The 19,598-nt window shown below is 43.0% G+C and overlaps 1 protein-coding gene across 5 annotated transcripts in view; it reads right to left on the reverse strand.

Moving 5' to 3' along the window:
* Window positions 1–4,957: 4,957 nt before the first annotated feature.
* NUP93 (nucleoporin 93) overlaps window positions 4,958–19,598 on the reverse strand; it is an 82,971-nt gene continuing 68,330 nt past the window's right edge. For all 5 annotated transcript variants that reach the window (XM_086758477.1, XM_086758478.1, XM_086758481.1 and 2 more), the window contains 12 exons: window positions 19,327–19,492; window positions 18,401–18,494; window positions 17,127–17,318; window positions 16,758–16,884; window positions 16,574–16,646; window positions 16,195–16,239; window positions 14,221–14,337; window positions 13,468–13,586; window positions 11,386–11,503; window positions 10,933–11,016; window positions 10,043–10,171; window positions 4,958–5,190 (listed from right to left, as the gene is read on the reverse strand). In XM_086758477.1, the coding sequence (XP_086614603.1) occupies window positions 5,080–5,190; window positions 10,043–10,171; window positions 10,933–11,016; window positions 11,386–11,503; window positions 13,468–13,586; window positions 14,221–14,337; window positions 16,195–16,239; window positions 16,574–16,646; window positions 16,758–16,884; window positions 17,127–17,318; window positions 18,401–18,494; window positions 19,327–19,492 (1,375 nt within the window). In that variant the 3' untranslated portion in view covers window positions 4,958–5,079. The remainder of the gene's footprint in view (window positions 5,191–10,042; window positions 10,172–10,932; window positions 11,017–11,385; window positions 11,504–13,467; window positions 13,587–14,220; window positions 14,338–16,194; window positions 16,240–16,573; window positions 16,647–16,757; window positions 16,885–17,126; window positions 17,319–18,400; window positions 18,495–19,326; window positions 19,493–19,598) is intronic.

Consider the following 19,598-nt stretch of genomic DNA (forward strand, 5'->3'; position numbering starts at 1 on the left):
CACAGCACGGTCAAAGATGCTCCAGGAGAGACGGGAGGACTCTGGACGCCAGGTGAAGAGCGAAGCAAGTGGTATGATGCAACCCTGGTGTAGTGAAATAGCCGGATAGTAGGATGCGCTTGTCGTCGGCCTGATTCACAACACCAGCTGCAGCAACAATACCGGGGTCGTCCGGCGCTGGGAGCTGCGAGCAGGAGAGCAGAGCTCTGCGGCACGTCCCTCCAACCCCTCCGCTCACGCAGTGAAGAGCTGCCAAGCTGTGTCTGCAGGGCTTTTCCTTGCTTCCAGCCGATCCCCTGGTCCAGTCTGGCTGTTAAACGCATCAAATGAACCTGAATCCAGTTACGCAGAGAACGGTGCAGTGTTTTATATAAAATTTCCTTTAAAATTTGCCAAAGATCTAAATTCTGATGGGCCTTCAATGCTGTTTTAATTGTCCTGTTTTCATCCCTGTGGAAGAGGGTACCTACCGCCCTGGGTGACGCAGGCCACGCAAACAATGCAGGGCTCAGCACTGCAAACCCACCCTGCGAGCTGGACCGAGTTTCTTGGCACTGGAGGGAAGGAAGCCTGGGAAGAGAAAATAAATGGTTATTCAGGAAATTGCCGGCAGCTGTACCCAATGGGGACAAAGGGATCACCCCTCATCCAACTCATTTGATCCCTTCCAACTTCAGACCCAGACTGAAACAGGACAAAAACGCTGATACAGGCACACAAACTGGCAGTATTTGAGCGCTGTCCCACCCTAGGGACACAGAACTGGAATAACAACATCCCCTTCTTTCCTCCAGGCTGGAAGGAAAACAGCTTGCTTCCTCGAGAGGCTGGGGTTTATTAAGGTTGGGGAGACAAATATTAAGTGGGTAACAGGATCAAAAAAATTCATTAAATCCTTTTTTTCTGAACGCAATTCCTTTGGCTCCTGCAAGAAACAAGGTCCAAGCGCTGTCTTAGAAAAAACGCAGCAGTGGTGGGAGACTGCGTGGAGAAGGAGGAGCCTCCTCATTTAGCAGGTCTACTCCAGTCAGAGGGTCTGGAAAACAACACAAGAAGTCAGGACCATGGGGAAATCCAAGAAAAGGCAGAGGAGTAGGAACACATCTCGCGGGCTGTAGGCGGTAACCTGACCGCAAGACCAGCCGAGCCAAGCATACGCTGGGCTAACAATGCAGGCACCACTGTGAAAATACTTCGAAGAATTAGGGATTTAAAAAAAAACAAACCCTAACACCAAAGAAACAGAGCTGAGGAGACAGGACCCACGGACACCAGCTCTGTGGCAGTGTTTAGGAGGGGCCCTCGAGGCACATTTCAGCAGCTTTTCTGCTTGTTGGCAGAAAACCTGTTAATTCTCACTGGAGCTGGTTGTCTTCCATTAGCACAGCTCATTTTTTACCCCTGGGCAGAACTGTAACTTCTTTTTTCCTTACTGGACAGGTAACACAGGGCAGAAGTTTACAATGAGTATTCCTAGATTCCCCTGCAACTCCCCTGTAAATCCAGATCACATCAGCTCAGACCTTGTTTGTCGAAGGACACGCAGACCGTAAAGCTTTAGCAGCTGCTACGCCGACACCGTGGCACTCGTGGGTGTTTCACTACCAACAAGCCACGCAGACTGTGGAAAACAGACCTGGAGACTCGGCATCTCGCTGTTCCACCTGTACCAGGACAGAACGTCACACGCTCTCAAGGCAAACACCTTTTCACTTGCTCCTCAAGTATTTTCCAGCAACACAGGCATGAGCTGCATTTCACTCAAAATAGTGAGCCACCCTTAGGATGCATCTCATCTACCTGGAGGATTTTATTGCTGAGGACTAGTCCTGGGGTAGTAAAAAGTAGATGGAATTATCCTAAATTTGATCTGCAGCATTCATCTGTACTTCTTTTCTTGTACAAAGGGGCAGAGCTTCACCGGCTTAGAGAAGATTTGTCAGTTTATATTAAGAATAAATTCAGCTCAGATGAACAACCCCAGCTGTGCTGCAAACTGTGCCTGGCAAACTACAAACACCAACTTGCTCAAGATGCTGCTGCACGCTACCACGATTCTCAGCTTGACCTGTGCAAGGCTGTCCAAGCAGACTGAAGCCCTTTGTGCACAAGGAAACCAGAGGTAGCTCTCACCAAGCCCTTGACAGCACCATGCCGTACCAGCGAGCGCCACTGCCTGTGTTAAAGGGCGCACTTGGTGGCACCACCTTTGAGCAGGCTGTGCCAAACACAAGGTATGAATTTACTGACACCTCAAAAAGCCCTGCTAGCAGACAAACTATTTAGAAAACCAAGGCTAAGCCTGCATATCAGCAAAGTCAGAGCATGATGGTACAACGAGTTAACGGACTCCGCTCGAGCAGCAGCAGGTCTGCTGGTCAGAAACTTGAGGGAGCAGAACCGGGTTGTTCTCTCCAGCAGAGTAAGTGTGAGGTGGAGAGAAAGCAGAGACATCTGGAAACCCACGGGGGTGCCTTATTCAGCAAAGCACCAGTACATGCGTCAGCATCTACCTCAATGCAGCAAAGCCCTTAAGAGTCGTGCAGAGGAGAGCCAGGTTTGCCAGAGCCAAGTCTATGCATAGAGCTGGAACCCACCGCTCTTGGGAATGTGGGCAGATGGACGGGCTGCAGTGTTCACCACCTGCACAGACCTAGGAAGAAATCACAGGGCAATTAACAAGAAATAATTTAATTCCAGCTATCCATGGCACCTTCTGTTATACCCACAACCTCTCACATCTTGGCTGAAACAGGGCTGGGTCTTACCTTTTGAAGGTTAGTCCCAGGATTTTGACTCCCTGGGGTTTATTTCTTCTGTCCATCCATCACAGAAAGACCATCTTGGCTTTTGAAAGTATAAAATAATCCTGTTTCTGCCTAGCTTAGAAGGGACCAGATGCTGGAGTCACAACCACTGAGCACAAAGGCAGCAAACTGCATAGAGCCATCAATTTTCTCTTTTACCAACACGCATGAAGGCTGAGAAGCACCAGAAAGCAACTGCTACAGCTGTCCTTAAAGGGCAGACAGAGAAAGGGCAATGCTGTTTTTAAAAGGTCCCTAGGTTCAACGTTCGCTATCATAAACATGCCAGTGAGGCAGCACGATAGCTCAGCTGACAGGGGATGGGCAAAAGACAGGAGAACAAGGTCCTGCAAATAGCAGCAGTAAGAGGCAAGCTCCAAAAGATTTCTGTCCCTGCATGAAGGGTGGAAGGAGGAGAGGGAATTATAGCAGGGAAGGTGGCCGCCTTCACCCTTCCGAAACTCCGGCAGACACTGTGCCTCTCTTGCTCAGGTCAGTGGTTGCCTGAGGACAGGTACAGACTCACCAGCCTCCCTGTACGTGAGGTGGTTTGATGCTAAGAGTAACTCAGGGACAGGGACTGAGTGCCAGCAGGAAAAACACAGGAGGAGGGTTTATCCTGCAGGACCGTATGTGGGGCAACCCTGGTCCAACCAGGGCTGCCTGCAAATGTCAGGAAAGATGCCTTGCTCTGCCACCTGCTTTTTGGTAACCCGTTCTCTAGGGGACTGGATGAATTACCAACTGAGGCATACCAAGAAAGCATTCACACACAAATACACCAGAACTGTTAACGGCTAATAAAGCTTTCCACACTTACCTGTTGACAGTTTGTTAGGCGATTCAATTCTCCCCCAAATACCTCCTTAGTATCTCACCAAAGCCCCTTTACTCGCAGGCTGTTGTCCAGGTCTCTTTCAGCCCTCAGCTGAACGCGCTACAGGACCACTCAGCACCACGCAGTCCCTAGCCCTGTCGGCTGGGAGCCTCAGCAGCCAGTTTCCTGATGCTACAAGACATGGGTTCGGGTGGCTTGGCAAGCCGTCCCTTCGCTCCCTGTCCAGAAGGCTGACAACATTTATGCTACAACATTTCTGGTGGAAGAAGTAATTAGGAAATTGTCATCAAGTCAGACAAGTATCCCTCTCTGCTGTTAAACTTAGACATTGCAAAGCGGAGATGAATTCTCTCCCACAACAGCTATGAATATGCAAAGGTTGAAATCAGCCCCTACGTTTTCTTGCCTGTTCTGTATCGAGAACCACACGTGTTCTCGTATCACAGGAACACAAACAGCATGCAGGCAAGACAGCAAGGGTGCGGAAAGGCGCGTCACAGGGAGCAGTAAGAGTAACCACCAACACTCCTCCCATTTCATTTCAAAGAGAGGCAGCTAAAGAAAAAATGCTCCCTGGGCTTTCACACTGCTTTAATTGTAGCACAAAACATTTAAAGCTAACCATTTTTTACTGCCCCTCGCTTCTGTGGGATGCAGGTTCCCAACTAACCCAACAGTAATATCCACTCCCAACGCATCCACACATGGACTTGTCTGGTCAGCTTCCTTATGTTTCCTGGTGAACTCAATATGGGATCACTTGGAATGCAAATGGCTAAACACTCATGCGTTGATCACAAAAATCTCTCCTACCAAAATAAACTTGTTTCCAATCCCAGCTGCTCCTGCAAAAGCTTCAGAGGAGCTCCAGGATTTGCAGAGCTGTGTACATCTGAGACACCCACCCACGAGTTCAAACTCCGTTAAGCGTGAGAGAGTCTCTGCAGCCCATAGCGCTCGTTTGCACCACACAAACACACACACCACACAAGACAACATTATGGACTGACAGGGCGTCACATGTGGTGTAACAAACAGATTTTCAACATTTAACATGCATTCAAAAACAAAACAACTCTAAAATTCCCAAGCTGTATGCTCAACAAGCATTAAATCAAAGTTTTCTTCTTCACTTCCTCTTCTGCTACAAAATTGCTCATTCACCTCCCCGTACTGCAGACCTATGACTTCTTCCTCTGCACAGCCCATTAACTAATAAAAACAAATTTCTAAATATAAACCAATTTTAAAATAAAAAAAATAAAACCATAAAAACACAAAAATCAGTGAAAATGAAAATGTCAAAAACAAATAGAAATCAAAGAAATTTATTTCCATCAACAAAAATACAGAATACAAAACGATACTGGTCCCACCCGCTGAACGTGCGAAAGACAGGCACAGGTTGCTGCAACCCTAAGCAAAAAGCTTCTGCTAATTCATAAGGACCTCCATTTGCACCAGTCTTGCGTTCGTGTCTCCCGATGTTCTGTACGGGATCATTCCAGCAAACGTTATCAGTGCACGAGCTTGAGAGCGAAGTTGCTAAAAACCAGAAAAATAAAGTGCAGTTAGTTCAGTGTAAAACCAGCCACAATGAAAGCGGAGTTCGACCTGAGTTACACACTTGCCTTTTCAAACAAGCAAATGTCATCTGTAGTGCTCAGAGCTGCTCTCTGGATAATGTGTCTCTGCATCTGAAGGAAATCCAATTATTTCCTTTTCCAACCATTAAAAGCATGTCAAGTTACCCTCTTGCTTAAAAAAAAACCAAACCAAAAAACAAAAAAAAAAATCCCATTTGTTTAAAATTACCTGAGAAAAAACATTTTCAACCACACAGGGTGTTGCTGTACTGCAGCAATCTTGCAATTTCTGCAAGAAAGGGGCTTTCCCAGGGCAACAGGATTCTTTGCCACCTTGCAAAATACCAAGTTGCTCCTGCTGACGTGCAGCATTAGCATTCTCAAAGCAGCAGCACTAGAAAGGCACGCGGAGGTCTCCAGCATCACCTACAACAACACACTGCCATCCTTAAAGGCTCTTGAGTCCGTAACACAGAGAGGAAAACGTACCAAGAACATTCAGAGGCTTCTCCCTAAAGTAACCAAACCCCTTCTGGCCCACCGGAAGACTATGTAACAGCTGAAGGAGTTCAGGAATAATTATTTTCATGTGTTAAAAGCATTAGTAAATTAAAAGGAAAATCATGCTGATAACTGGTAGAGGTCGGGAAAAAGACAAAGACCAAATCCTTATGGAAAACCGTGCAGACTGATTGTTTTAATCGCTCACAGTGTTTTCTTCTTAAATATTAAGCATCTCTAAATTACTGTACTGGAAGATCTCACTGTTCCAATGTTCCTTTCATCTCCTCACTGCAGGGAAAGCTGAAGCAGCTTTGGCTGCTGTGGGCATGCGGATGGTAAATCTGACAGCAGGAACTCACAAATTGAGAAGTGAGTTTCCTTCAGCACTGCCACACTGCCATTTAACTTTGTTGCCATTACCCTGTCTGAAGAGAAGCCATAACTGTCTACCAAGCCCAGCGGCCTGGCTGAAATAGAGAGCAGAGTTCCCATCTTGTGTGGTACTCCTGACTGGCTGAGGATGGATGAATAGCTGGAGCTGCAGACGGCACAGCCAGCGATGCAGCGGGAGATCTCCTCCCTTCCTGAAGTGCCACAGCTGAGGAACACCAGAAGGCAGTGCAGCACATCAGCGGGGCTTTGGGGTAAGCAGCAAAACTGAGGCTGACCCAACTGCTACAAGCTCCCAGGACAGTTTCCCCACTGTAAGTTACCACCAACACACTGACTGCTTAACAAGGTGGCTTGAAAATTACTCCTTCAGTTCCAGCCATGGTCAACACTTCTGTCTGCTTCCAGATCCGTTACCCAGCGAGGTCGTGTATTTATGTCTGACCTGCTACATTTCAATAGAGGCCAAAACAGGTGGCAGATGAAAAAAGAAAGCATGTCAAAGTGTCTGACTCTTTGGAATCAAAACATTAAGAGGCAAAAACTCTGTGTCTAAGAAAGGCTTAGGAGCAGTGTGAGTTACTGCTCCCTTTAGCTGCTCAGTAGCAATGATACTAGAGCCAGTTTATTTTTAAAAATCAAACCAACATGATAGGCTGCAAGCAGCAATACCTCAGGAAGAACAGTCAGAGGCGTGCAGAGGTTAAGAGCGGCCTGGAGGTCTAGATGTTCTATTGGCTGTAATTACTAAATGAATGTTAGAATCACTTGCGATTTAAAATAAGACCACAAATAAAAAATAAAAAAGAATTCCATTCCTTTCATGACCTAATTTTGCCGCTGAGATAATGCCCTCAGGCTGCTCCGGAGAGTTTGCCACCTCAGACAGGGTCAGGGAGCATATGACATTGCTGTCGTGCACTCACAGCATCTGGGGTCAGGGCTGTCATCGCAGCCATGGTTTCCGGCACCGCAGTCTAGGCTCGCTGCAACCTCTGCCTGAAATCTGACAAAATGGATCAGACCAAGTGGGACAGGACTTCGCTTCCTCATTCCCCAAGCTAATTAATGTATATACATTAAAAAAAAAAAATTAAAAAACCCCGCCATCCCCAAAAAAGTCCCTCTAAACACAGCTTAGGTAACTTCATTCTGGAACAAACAAAACGCATAGAACACTAGTTCTGACTCTGGAGCTGATAATTTCTAAATAAAGTCCCTTTCCTCCCCGAACTGTGACAGGACACATTCTAGCAGAGAGCGTTACTGTGTTCCGGGGGTTCCAGAGGTACTATTTCTTCTCCATCCTGCCCTTGCTGCTGGGTCCACACCGTTCCTGCCAAACCTCCCTTTACTCCCTACCCATTACAGCAGGATCCACTTAGGGGAGTCAGCAGAGTAGTGCTTGGCACCAGAGGGCAAATTCAAGAGCCATGTGTCCCCACTCTGGGAGACTCTGTTCCCTGCTACGCTGAATAAGCCTCAGACTTAGGAACAGCTACTACTCCATGTTTTCAAATTCTTCTGATGAACAGGCGGGTTTGAATCTGTCTGCTCTGACAGATAGAGAGAATACCCAAGGACTTCAAGGACCTATTCAAGGAAAGGTTATTTTTCCCTGCACTGTCTCCTGGACAAAGTGCTGAGCTTGTTAAAGCTTCTGGAAGATCTGCAGTGTTTGGGACTTCCCCTAACATTTGCTTCTCCATGGAAAAAGAAAAAGCTGCCTTTCTCCCATGGAAGTTCAAAAGAAAAGTTCTTGCCTGCAGAAGCTCGTATTTGCTGTCCCTGTCCACCTGAACGGGAGAGATCCTGCTGAAGAAACCTCTCTCTCCTCACATTTGAAATGCTCTCATTTCTTCCCACCTCTAAAATCCCCAGAGTTGCTTCCTAGACAAGGAAACTGCAGTGATTGTGATTCCCTGCTCCCACAGTCTTAGAGGAAATTGTTCAGGGCAAGAAAAAAGTGGAACAAGTGCTAAAGCTATTCTTACCCTACCTTCCATGTGCCAGTGCCTGCTATTTTTCTGTGCATGCAAATTGTAAAGGCAGCCAGGAGCTACAGGGCTGTAGATTTTTTTTCTCTCTAGCTCATCCTGCATGAGGAGTTTTATGCTCCCTTCCAACACGACAGGCACACAGCTGTTCTCTTACCACCTCCCTGACTGCAGAGACAGCAAGCACTATGGGGTAAGCACAGCTTATTGCACAGGGCAGCCAGAGATCCATGACTCAAACTCTGGCTCTCCAACACCAGTGATACCCTGCTGCCATGAGATTCCACCACAAGGCCAGAAGCTTGATTAACAAAACTTGAAGCCTGAAAAAAGAAAACTTTCAAGGGTTTTTAGCAAGGTACGTCATCAGCTGGTCTCCACAACTGTAACAGCACGAGAACGCAGAGCGCATTTACTAAATACTCTCACACTGAGCATGCTGGTGACAGGCATGCTGTCAATACGGTACAATCTCTTGGTGGCTTCCTTCTACACAATCTCCTGCCAGCAAAGCTGCTGATTCCATCACCAATCAGCTCAACAATCTTTGCTAGGATGTGGTCATGGTACTCACACGGAGAAGACACCTGACAGCATTACGCCCCTGCGGAGACAGTAAGTGCTTCTACATAGGACACAAGACTGAAATCACAAAACCAAAATAAACGACTGACTTGGAAAGCAAGGAGCTAAGGCTGTTTGCTCAGTGTCAACCTTGTGAACAGACCTAACAGCTTGCATTAGCCTGGGAATTCTTCACATGTGCAGAATTTAAGGTGGGAGAAGTCCAAGCAGCATGTGTCCTTCTCCAGTGTAGCCAATCTAGAGCACAAGTGCAGTTGCAAAGTCTGTGCTCACACACAGACTGTACCCCAAAGGCAAAAGCTGTATCCCTACTTCAGCCTTTCATTTTCTAATGTAATTTAAAAATGCCACTAAGACTTTCACCAATACTGCAATTTACAGATCAAGGGCACTTCTGCAGATGACTAAAACCTGGAATAAAGCTGGCTGTGGCCCAAGTTGGTTTTCATTCTCAAAAGGAGGATGAAATTTATTTCCTAATCCGTAAGACAGGATGAGTGGTTTGGCCTTGGTTTTCAAGTGCCTGTAGCAGCTTTAACTTAATAAGAGGTACAAGACCAAACCTGAGGACAGCTGAGCTGAGAACCCTTCTGCTCAACACAGCATGCTGACAGGGGACTGCCCACAAATCTGTGTCCTTTAAGTGGCGCGTATTTGAGGCAATGAAGTCAAATCCACTGGTTTAAACCAGGAAGCCAGACCAAGCACCACGGCACCTGCAAGCTGCCCACTCCGCTGCAGAGGCAGCAGAACAACACTGGCAAACTGCTACAGCCATTCACCAAGTGAATGCACTTGAGCATCTTGGTGTATTGCCCAAGGACACTTTGAAAATGTCAGCCCACATCACTACAGAAGCAAGCCAAGGAGAGTAGTCAAGGAAGGCCTTTCCATCAGAAATCAGTTTTGCACTAACTCAAATGAAAGGAGTGGAAATCGGGTTCTTGGAAAACACAGCTCAATTGCCAAGGCAGCAACATCATTCATCCTAGAGACTCCATGCTGTCCACATCTGTTAACCATGTAAGATCCCACCCAGAAGCAAACTGAACACTTGTTTTCTCTTGCTCGGAGGTGGATATATAGTGCAGTATATCTTAATTAGCTCAGTGCCATTTACAGCAATATCCTTTCTTTACACAAAGCTGAAGGTATGAGAAACTAGTCTCAAGACTCTAAGTAACTAAGCAAACAGAGTAGTCTAATAGTCTAAGTAACCGAGCAAGTCAAAAGCGAAGACCATCAGAGATGCACAGTTATTTGAAGCCCAAGCCTTGAAATCAGCGGGAAAAGGGAGTATGAAAACTTGTGAGACAGTGAGGATTATAATCTTACCGAATCTCTGTCTTCCATTACCCGCTGGGGTCTCGCAGGAGTGGCTGGGCTTGTGCCTTTCATCCTCTTATACTGGGTGAATAAAATATTCATGGTTGCAAGCAGGACCTCAGACAAATTGTGCCTGATCTACAGAAGTAAGGGGAAAAAGACAGACATATTGCAATGAAGAGCAGGTTGACAGAATCATTAGCCTTGCTATATGACATCAGAAAACCAAGTAATGGTGACTATGGTTGATATTTACTGATGTAACAGTCAGACATTTAACGGTTACCCCTGCTGTGACTGCACCACCTGGTAAAAAAAAGTTACCAGAGTTTTGAGACAGACATGCATAACGGCTGCACCTTCACGTTTGATAGCAACAGCTCAGACAAACCCGCAAGTGCCTGAATACAAAAAACCCCAAAGCACCCAAATACACACAAACACTGTCTAAAACAGGAGTGTCACTCTCCAGTTAAAACAGTTCTAGAGCCTTCCATTCTGCTTCTTTTGCTAATGCCCAAATACATGAGTTCCTCTAATTTGGAGGGAAGGAAACCCAAGATCCTAGAAATGCTCAGTGACCACTAAGAGCATGGAAGAACTAAGTACAGTTAAAAGTTCTCAATATTTCAAATTCTTGAATCAAATTCAGTAAGTTCAGAGAGATTCCTGTCTGCAGATGTCTCCTGCAAAATGGAGACAGGATTTCTGGGTAGAGAATCTTAGTGCTCCAAAGAGCAGCAGTAAGGGCAAAAAGTTGCAAGCCAAGAGTCTACTTGTACATATGCAAAATAATTCCATCTTATTTAAAGAATAAGAATGATGAGATAACAAAGTTTTAAGATCCTTTTAAGTAAGCAAAAGGCTTTTGGAAGCTAAAAGCAAAGGATGTTACTTACTTCATCGCTGAAATTCCGGAAGGCAGCAACTCTCTCTTCTATGCAATCTTGGCTAAGAGGTACAAGCTTTAGGCGTTCAATAATCTTCAAAAAGAAAAGCAGGAATCAGGGTAGATAATCAACATTCTATGCACTATGTACTAATAAAGTATGTTTTTGAAGCATTAATGCAATGCTCCTGATTAAAGAGAAATAATTTCATTGTTACTTATTGGTTTATCTCCTCACTTGGAACAAAATATTCTGCTACTCAACAATGTCTACAAAATAGCTTCAGAAAGATCTTCCAGATTATCAAGCAACAGGGAAGAAACATTTAAAATTCCTGTAGCATTGCAGCACCTTCTAACTCATTAAATAGAATTTTTTTATTTAAGTGATTTTAGTTGAGACATTCTGGGCTTTCAAGGGCATTAGGAAGGCTGCACTTCAAACAGAACTCTTGAAACTTACATCAAAGGCCCTGTCAATGTGACCGGCGTGATATTCATCAAAAAATGTGATTAAGTCTAGCAGAAGGTAGAACGTGGAGTCAACAGATTTCTTTGCACTTATCCCTTGAGCTTTGTACCTGAAAGAAATTGTTTTACAATTTTATTGTGCAAAATGGCAACCATTTATAAATGTGCTCTTGCAATTCTTGGAAGCGGAGACATCAAGCACAAGGACAGAAGGCATCTAACAAAAGACACCTTTTTTTTTCTTAACCAGGAGGCAGAATTTTCACAAGTTGTGGCTTTTTAAAAACACTCTTATTCACTTCTAGTTTTCAATCAAATCCAGCATTTGTTTCCTTTTAAATGTTTACACTTCCCATAATCACAGGGAAAACAGTGACAGGAACCAGAGAGCTGCAAGGCAAGCGCTGCAGAAGCATATTTAACATGCTGTTTTCCAGCAGACAATTCTCCAGCACAGCTGCCTGCTTCAGGCAAGAAGTTAAGACTTAAAAATGGATTAGACCCGTCTGCATGCTCTCTCTCTGGCCACCCTCGCTAGGAGATTAACTGGAGGGCTGGCAGCTCTCACTCCCACCAGCACAAGGTCAGAAAGGAGCTCCTTCCCCAAGGTAACAGTCAGAGTGGTCAAGTGCAGGGTACACACTACGCACTGTGCTGCTGCAGAGGAGGAAGCCAGGTAGCCTGTTGGCCTTTTCTTAGCCCTTGAGTGTCTCCCTTGTTCCAAAACCACCATAAGAACACACAGGAGGAAAGCGGCATCGCTACAGTACTGTCTGCAGTACGGTACGTGAGGAGAAGCCCTGCATTACCTTTAGTTGTCAAGAAAATGAGCTAATCAGAACCATTCTGGCTTTGCAATCATGAAGGTTTGCAGCTGTGAAGTGGCATTATTGAACAGTAACATTTAGTGCTCTCATGCAGATCAAAGCAAGTAGCAAAACAAAGTCCATTATGGCCTTTGCTGAAGCTTAAACTCAAGCCACAGGTTTAATTCTCCTTAACGCCTGCTACCAAATGAGTTTCTCACTAAGACAATGTGGCACCAATTTTCATTCAGTCTGCAGCCTAAATGAAGGAAAGGCTGACTGAAGGAGTGACTGACAAATGCCACTTGTCAAAAGAATAAAGGCAAGGGCCTCTGACTGAAATAAATACATTTCTGTATCTGTCTTCCCAATTTCAAAGTGCCAGCGAGCATGCTTGGCTTATTTTTATTCCCTTTCCACCAGAATGGCTGAGGAAAAGCAGCAAGACATTTCTCAGAGGTATCATTTTGCTCTAGTCAAATATAGGAACTGTCCATGGCAGTCACGGTGACAAGATGCACCAAAAGAAGATTATTTAAAAAATCCCAAAGCTATTTTGCAATTACAGCCTTTCAGAAGCAGGTTACTCCTAACTTCCAGTTACTAACGAATTGTGAGCGCTGATGTCTCAAACATGTATCCTAATTAGTACACCGACACTGCAGGTGACATTCCTTTTGGTCACTTCCATTTCTCTCTTTTCTGAACACCACATGGCACTTTCTTAAGGTAACAGGCTGTGGAAGTGAGCTCCACTGGTTACATTAGCCAAATACACACCTCGGCTTAAATGTTCCCTTTCTAGCTTTCATTAACGCAGCAGTGACAAGGTTTTCAGACTTGCTCTGCTGTTACAACTTAGAATTACTGGTTTTGTACTATTTCAAACAAGTGAATTGTGTACAATGATTCTGCAACTGTTATGATATTTTGCTTTAAAAATAATCTAAACGATTACATCTATCGCTCCTTACTTAGACAGTCTCCAGTTGGCAATCCTGTAACTCCCTTTTCCTGCTTCACCTACAGGTAAAGCTTCTTGGCAAATTTACCTGACCTGCCACTGAAGATGATGTTTCTGGTTCCAGCACTACAAGCCATCACGAGCAGGACAGGGTAAATTCTGATCTCTTTTCTGTCATCTTGAATGCATTGCTGTGGATGCCACGCTCCAGCCAGCAGAAACAAAATCAGGAACTAATACCCACTGAACTGACAGTCCAAGGTCAGGTCCAGGCGAATCACCCAGTCCTGCCGCCTTGTCTTACCTCTCAGCAATGGAATGGGCCATGTTCTTCAGCCGCTCTTTGTTCGACTGAGGAGTGCCAATCTGAGGAACGACGGGACTGAGGAGCTTGTTCATCAGTTCTAAAACTTTGTCAGGGTTCTGTTGGTATTAAAGTTACACACAAATAAAAGGAGCATGACGTGACTTAGTGTTTTAATCTCACTGAAAAAGCAGAAAGGTCTCATGCAGTGGTGCCTAGTGCAAGCTCAGAGATAGCTCTCCCCCACAGAGTCAAAATTATATTCGCTATGAACAACATAATGCTGCTGGCTCATGTGAAAAAAGTATTTTCCCCTAATTTTCTTCTAAAACAGTGGCTATGGTTGTATCCACTTCTATTTCAAATATATTTCAAAAGGAAACGAGAGTACTCACTATAAAGCCCAACTGTTTTAGACTTCAGTTCAACATCTATGAAACTGGAAGAGCACACCCCAAGTAAATAACTTCACTAGCCAGAACAAAGTAATGCACGGGGCAATCTCTTCAAAAGACCACAGTGATCAAGAACCAGAATGCCTTAAATTAGAATGGGTTGGAGCGCAATCCACCTGGGTTTGCTCACTGAAACCCCTCTCCATGCAGCCAATGGCTCTGCTTTAACAGCACCAGAAATAATCTGCTTCAACAAGGGCAATTTAATCTCCAAGATGAAATGTAACCAACCTAAGAATGTTTGGAAATAAATGGTGAGCTAGGTACATATTTAAGGCAGCACACAAAAGATATTTACCTTTGCAAGGTCATAGAGTTTTGCAGCTTCTTCAAACAATCCTTTATTTTCTGCAGCAGAGGCCACTTTGTTAATAATGGGTTTTGTGTCACTGGTAAACTTGTCTATCACTCCAGGCTAAAGAGGTGAGAGAAAAACAAAAGGAGAGAAGAGAAACGCTTAAAAACTCCTGAATATTCTGCCAAGGCAATGAATATTTCACATGTTGGATTATGACTAGAATGGCCTGTACATTTCCATGGGAACGTGCAAAAGGGACATGTCAAAAATAGACACAGCTCTTGTGAGAGAGACTTTCTCCAGAATGCAGTCAGCACTGAGACTTCTGCAGTTTCCAGTTCATTCAAAATGACCCAGACAACAGGTCAAATTGTAAGTTATTTTAATTGCTGAAGACAGAGGAGAATAAAACATGAAAGACTTCAGCATATAACATGCCAGGGTCTCCAGAGATGCTGTTTGTGCATGACAGGTTGCAAGTGAAATCTTACGTGGATATACAAAAAGGCAACAAGAATTTTAAAAGTGAACAACGAACACAAGTAGAATAAGAGAGAGGAAAGAGTCAAGGATATCTGGAAAGTATTTTACAGTAGTTGAGGAGGTAAAAATAAGACTATATAATCTAGAAGAATTTATTTTAAAACTAAGATTGCTGGTTTTGTATCAAAGAAACACAAGAATACAGTTATATTTAAAAGGAATTGAGTAAAGGCAAGAAAACAGGATTCACCACTAATAGTATAACCAAAAAAACTATCTCACAAAGATCAGCAAAATGAAAAAGCACTTGTAAAGATGACCGAGATACCTTACTCTCGTGTGTGCAATCTCACTGCTTTTAAACTGACAGAACAAAAATAACTAGAAGAAAATTCTGCCAGAAACAACTTTTTTCTTGACAGTAGCAATGATTGCAGCACGAGCCCTAATCTTAAAATTAAGATTTAAATGATTCTGAAGTCTTCTTTACACAGAAAGCTGTCAAATTTGCTGCAGCGGACAGAAAAATTTCATTGATTATCTAAAATTATCATAATTTGCATGCACTCTCCTCTTTTCAGGTGAAACCTTAAGGTTTCCTTTATCTTCTGACTGTGTAAGCTTACATTTAACTTTTAGATTACTGCTTTTACAGCAGAAGAAAGATCCAACAAAATGAAAAATAGCTGATCTTTGACCCAATACTTATCTGTATTATATATAATCATACATTATATATTATTAATATATCAATACATTATATAGTAATAAATTGAACAATTATACAACAATTTATGCTAAATAACAAATATAATTATAGTAAATCTAATAAGTATATTAGAGACAATATTAACATATCGAGATGTTGTATAATATGATATTAATTATATATTAGTATTATATTAATTATATAAAATTAGATATTATATATCTCTGTCTATATCTTCATCTATATGGAGAGGGCAGATCAGTTGTGGCTATGCCTGTAGTCTTTTAGCCCTTGCTCTCCTAATTACAATAATTTTTAAGGGGCAGTAACATATTTCTCCTCTGAGGTGAATGGGGATCATGTCACAGAGACACAGTTTTCACACACAGCCCTCAGTAAACAGAACAGTCTTACATCCACTTACAAGCAAGTCATTTTTACTAACTGCTTGTTACTAATGTGTACTAAATTTCATTTCCTCTGGTAAGGATGAAATTCTGACCTCGCTGAAGTTACCTGATGCCATTTGTTTCTTTAGTTACACCGGCTGTCTGCAAGGACACAGCTTGTCCCACGGCTCCTGACCTGCCTTCTGTCAGGGCAGGTCATAGATTGTTCTGTAAAAGCATCTCATACTTGGATAATTTGTATGTATTCAAACACAGTAATAATTTGGCTAGTGAAAAATGAAAAAGAAAAGCAATATAGCCTCATGACTACTTTGGAAATCACACATGCTTTGTACTTTTTATGTAAAATACAAACATAAATTGTCAACTCACCTTCCTACTCCCATCGTTTTCCAGCTTTCCAAGAATCATATCAAACTATATCCACACAGACGCAAAGCAAGGAGAAAAGAAATAAAAATAGAGAGATGAATTGCACATATTTCACAACATATTTAATAAGTACAAAGATGCAGTCATGGATGAATGAAAAACAGTAATCGATGTCAAAATTATTTATATACAAATAATAGGCTAAAAGACACAATTAAATATCTTAAACTTATGGTCATTGTGAGATCTCCCGTCATCTAGGTCTGCATCAGGCAGAAAGAGTAAACAACTGTTGAAGACTGTCCTGACTAATAAAGATTTAAAAATGAATAAATTAATTTCAGTTTAAGCGAGGATGGCAAAACATGGCCAAACATACCTCTCTGCTTTCAATTACCAGTTCACTAACACAACGCAAGAACATATTCTCTCCTTGGCTGTCCTTCTCATTCCTACAAAAGAAAGGGAAGGAAGAAGGTACTCCTGTCTATGAGGACTTCTCAGATAAGAATAACTCAGTAGTAACAACTTGGAGAAAATCTAGAGACATAATTAGCTCGTACCTGAGAAAGTAAAAATACTGCAGAGCTTCTCTTGGATCCGTTGATTCAAACTTACGGGTGTAAAGCATCAAGAGCCGCACAATATTTAGACGCCTGACACCAGGAGGGTCTCCAGCTTCATGGCTTACTGCAATGTCAGAAAGAATACTATCAGAGAATTTAATGCCAGGAAGTGTTGCTCTGATCTTCATCTCAAATTAGTCAGAGCCATGATCCAGAGCTCTAATGCAAGTACAACAATTAACTTTTAGGAGATTGTTCTGATAAATGCTGCTGATTTGATCAACTACATAGACATGCAGTGCCTCCATGGTACTCCAAGGGCTCAGAAAATGCTCCTTCATTGTAAAGTGAATGTGCAGGACTTACGTAGTTGTGCACTCTGCCCAGAAGATTTCAGGAGCAATTTTAACTCAAACAGGACCAACGCAACATGAACAGCATGACAACGCAAGCGCTCTGTCCGAAAGAGAAAAGCAATTGCAGCTTCAAACTGTGCTGTCAAGAACAATACTTGGAAGTAGAGGAAAGGCTGCTGGTTCACTGCAAAATGTGATTCACCTGGAAGAAAAAAAAAAAAAAAAAAAAAAGAACAGAGCCTAAGTGAAAATGATTTTACAACCAGAGATCACTGACAGTGGCTGCTTCCTGTCACAGTACATCACTATTGCTTATTCAGGGCCAACAGAAATAAACACACTAGACAAAACCAAATATCTAATCACACATCAGGGACTTATCTATAACTGTTCCACTGCAAACATATCACAAAAGGTCACAGCATAAAGACTTATTCAGGAAGTGAAAGAGAATTAAACAGTTATTCAAAAAAGTTCCTTTCTTCTTTTCAGACAACCAACCATCAACTCTGACAGACTGAAATAGTTTCTCTAAAGACCACAACCTTTTGCCTCCATTTATACTTATGTCAAGTGGCACAAATAATGTTAAAACCCTGGATTTTCCTACTCAGTGACACCAATGGTAGCTTATTGTACTACTTTTCCACACATTTTTACCTGCGTGTGAGTCATTGCTATAAACCAGGAGACTGCGGAGAGTCAAATTCTCAATGTTTTGGATAGTCCAAGTGACCTGATTTTGATTGACAGGGAGATACTAACAGGAAAAGTTAATTCTCTTGGGGTGTGGACATTCCTAAAACTTTCTAGAGGAAGGAACTGTCATTTGGGTCCCCAGAAAATTACTTGAAATCTAAGGGAAACAACGAACAGCGGATGCATACAGAGAAAAGCCTTGGAAATACACGCCTACGTTAGGTAATGATTGCTTTTCTGTTCTGTATTCCAAAAGTTGAAACTTTTGCTAAAAGACCTTAGCACATTTATAGTAAGAGAAAGCAATTCATAACACAGTATGGATAAAGCACAAACAGCAGCAGTGTTGTTCACAGATGAATAGTCACTCTCTGGATTGCCGGGTACACAGAGGACTCATTCATCGTGTTTTACTGAAGTCTGCCATTACTCCAGGGAAGTAGGCTGTCCCTGAACACCCTAAAGATGCCGGTCACTCATGGAGAGCTACAGGGTTTTATGTGGAGTTTGGGGCTTGTGTAATAACAATTGGAAAGTGCCCTAAGCAGAAAAGTAGAGCCCCAACACATCTCTGTGGTTTCTTACCATAGTCTTCCAGCAGCTGCTTCTGGAACTGTGATAATGTTAGTCGGTCTTGTTGAGAACTTGCGCCATCGTCATCAAAACACACTTGGTTCAGCTGAAACACACATCCAAAAAAGGAAGCACAGATACTTCAACTTCACCTTGCACAAGGAATGCACTCAGAAGATATTAATTCCATCTGAAGCCCCTCCTAAGATTTGACCAACTGACTAGAAACTACTTCTAATCAAAACGTCAGGTCCATCCATTGCTGGGAAGCAAAGACCTCCAACTTAGCAACAGCAGAAATCCATGCAGGTATAACCTAAGGGTCCTTTTTTATCTGTCTGTGACATCAAATCCCGGTGATGGGACTCCAAATATGCACTAAGCAATAATTAAAAGTAGTAGCTTTTTACCCAGTGTTAACAAATACATCATTCTACTCTCTCTTTCTGATAAGGAGAAATGGGTACTAACCAGTATCTATCATGCCCCCAACAAAACTGTAAGGATTTTGAACTACTGAGACATTGACAGCGTCTTCTTCTGCCAGTTGACACCAATATTTCAGCCACAATCCATCCAGAAAGGAAAATTCAAAGGATCCTCACTGTAGCAACCTAACACTACTTGTAAAAATGGCTGACAAAGATCAGTGTCAAATGAAGAACATGACACTTCCGAAGACAAGTGTCCCCAAATTAACCTGGTAGTGCAGAGGGTAACAGAGCAGCCTGGGACTCGGGTTCCCAGCCCGTCACTATCTGCAAGGTCAAGTCCCACGCATTGCATTGATGCAAAACAACAGACCTAGAAGCAGGGAGGCTAGCAGAGCAGTGCAGAAATGCAATACCATTAGATCTGTTCTTCAAAAAACAAACAAAAAGCAACCAAAAAAGCAAGACACAAGAAACCAAACACCACAACCCCAACACCACACTTACTTTTAGCCAAATATAATCTTCTGTTTTATCAGCAACTTCACTCTGGTTATCTGTAATGTCACAGCGGCCAATAATACAATAAACAGCCCTTTTGTACGGGTCAGTATTATTTCTCAGAGCTCGTCTGTAATGAAGACGCAATTTATTTTCTGTAGCAGGAGACAGTCTAAGGAAAAAAAACATTGAAGGAAAAGAAAAGATACGTAACTCAACGTGGATACAAATCAATGTAAATAGGTGAATATTCACAACAAAGGCATAATGACAGTAAG

The sequence above is a fragment of the Chlamydotis macqueenii genome, chromosome 13 (assembly GCF_036417535.1).
Source record: "Chlamydotis macqueenii isolate bChlMac1 chromosome 13, bChlMac1.mat, whole genome shotgun sequence".
Lineage (NCBI taxonomy): Eukaryota > Metazoa > Chordata > Aves > Otidiformes > Otididae > Chlamydotis > Chlamydotis macqueenii.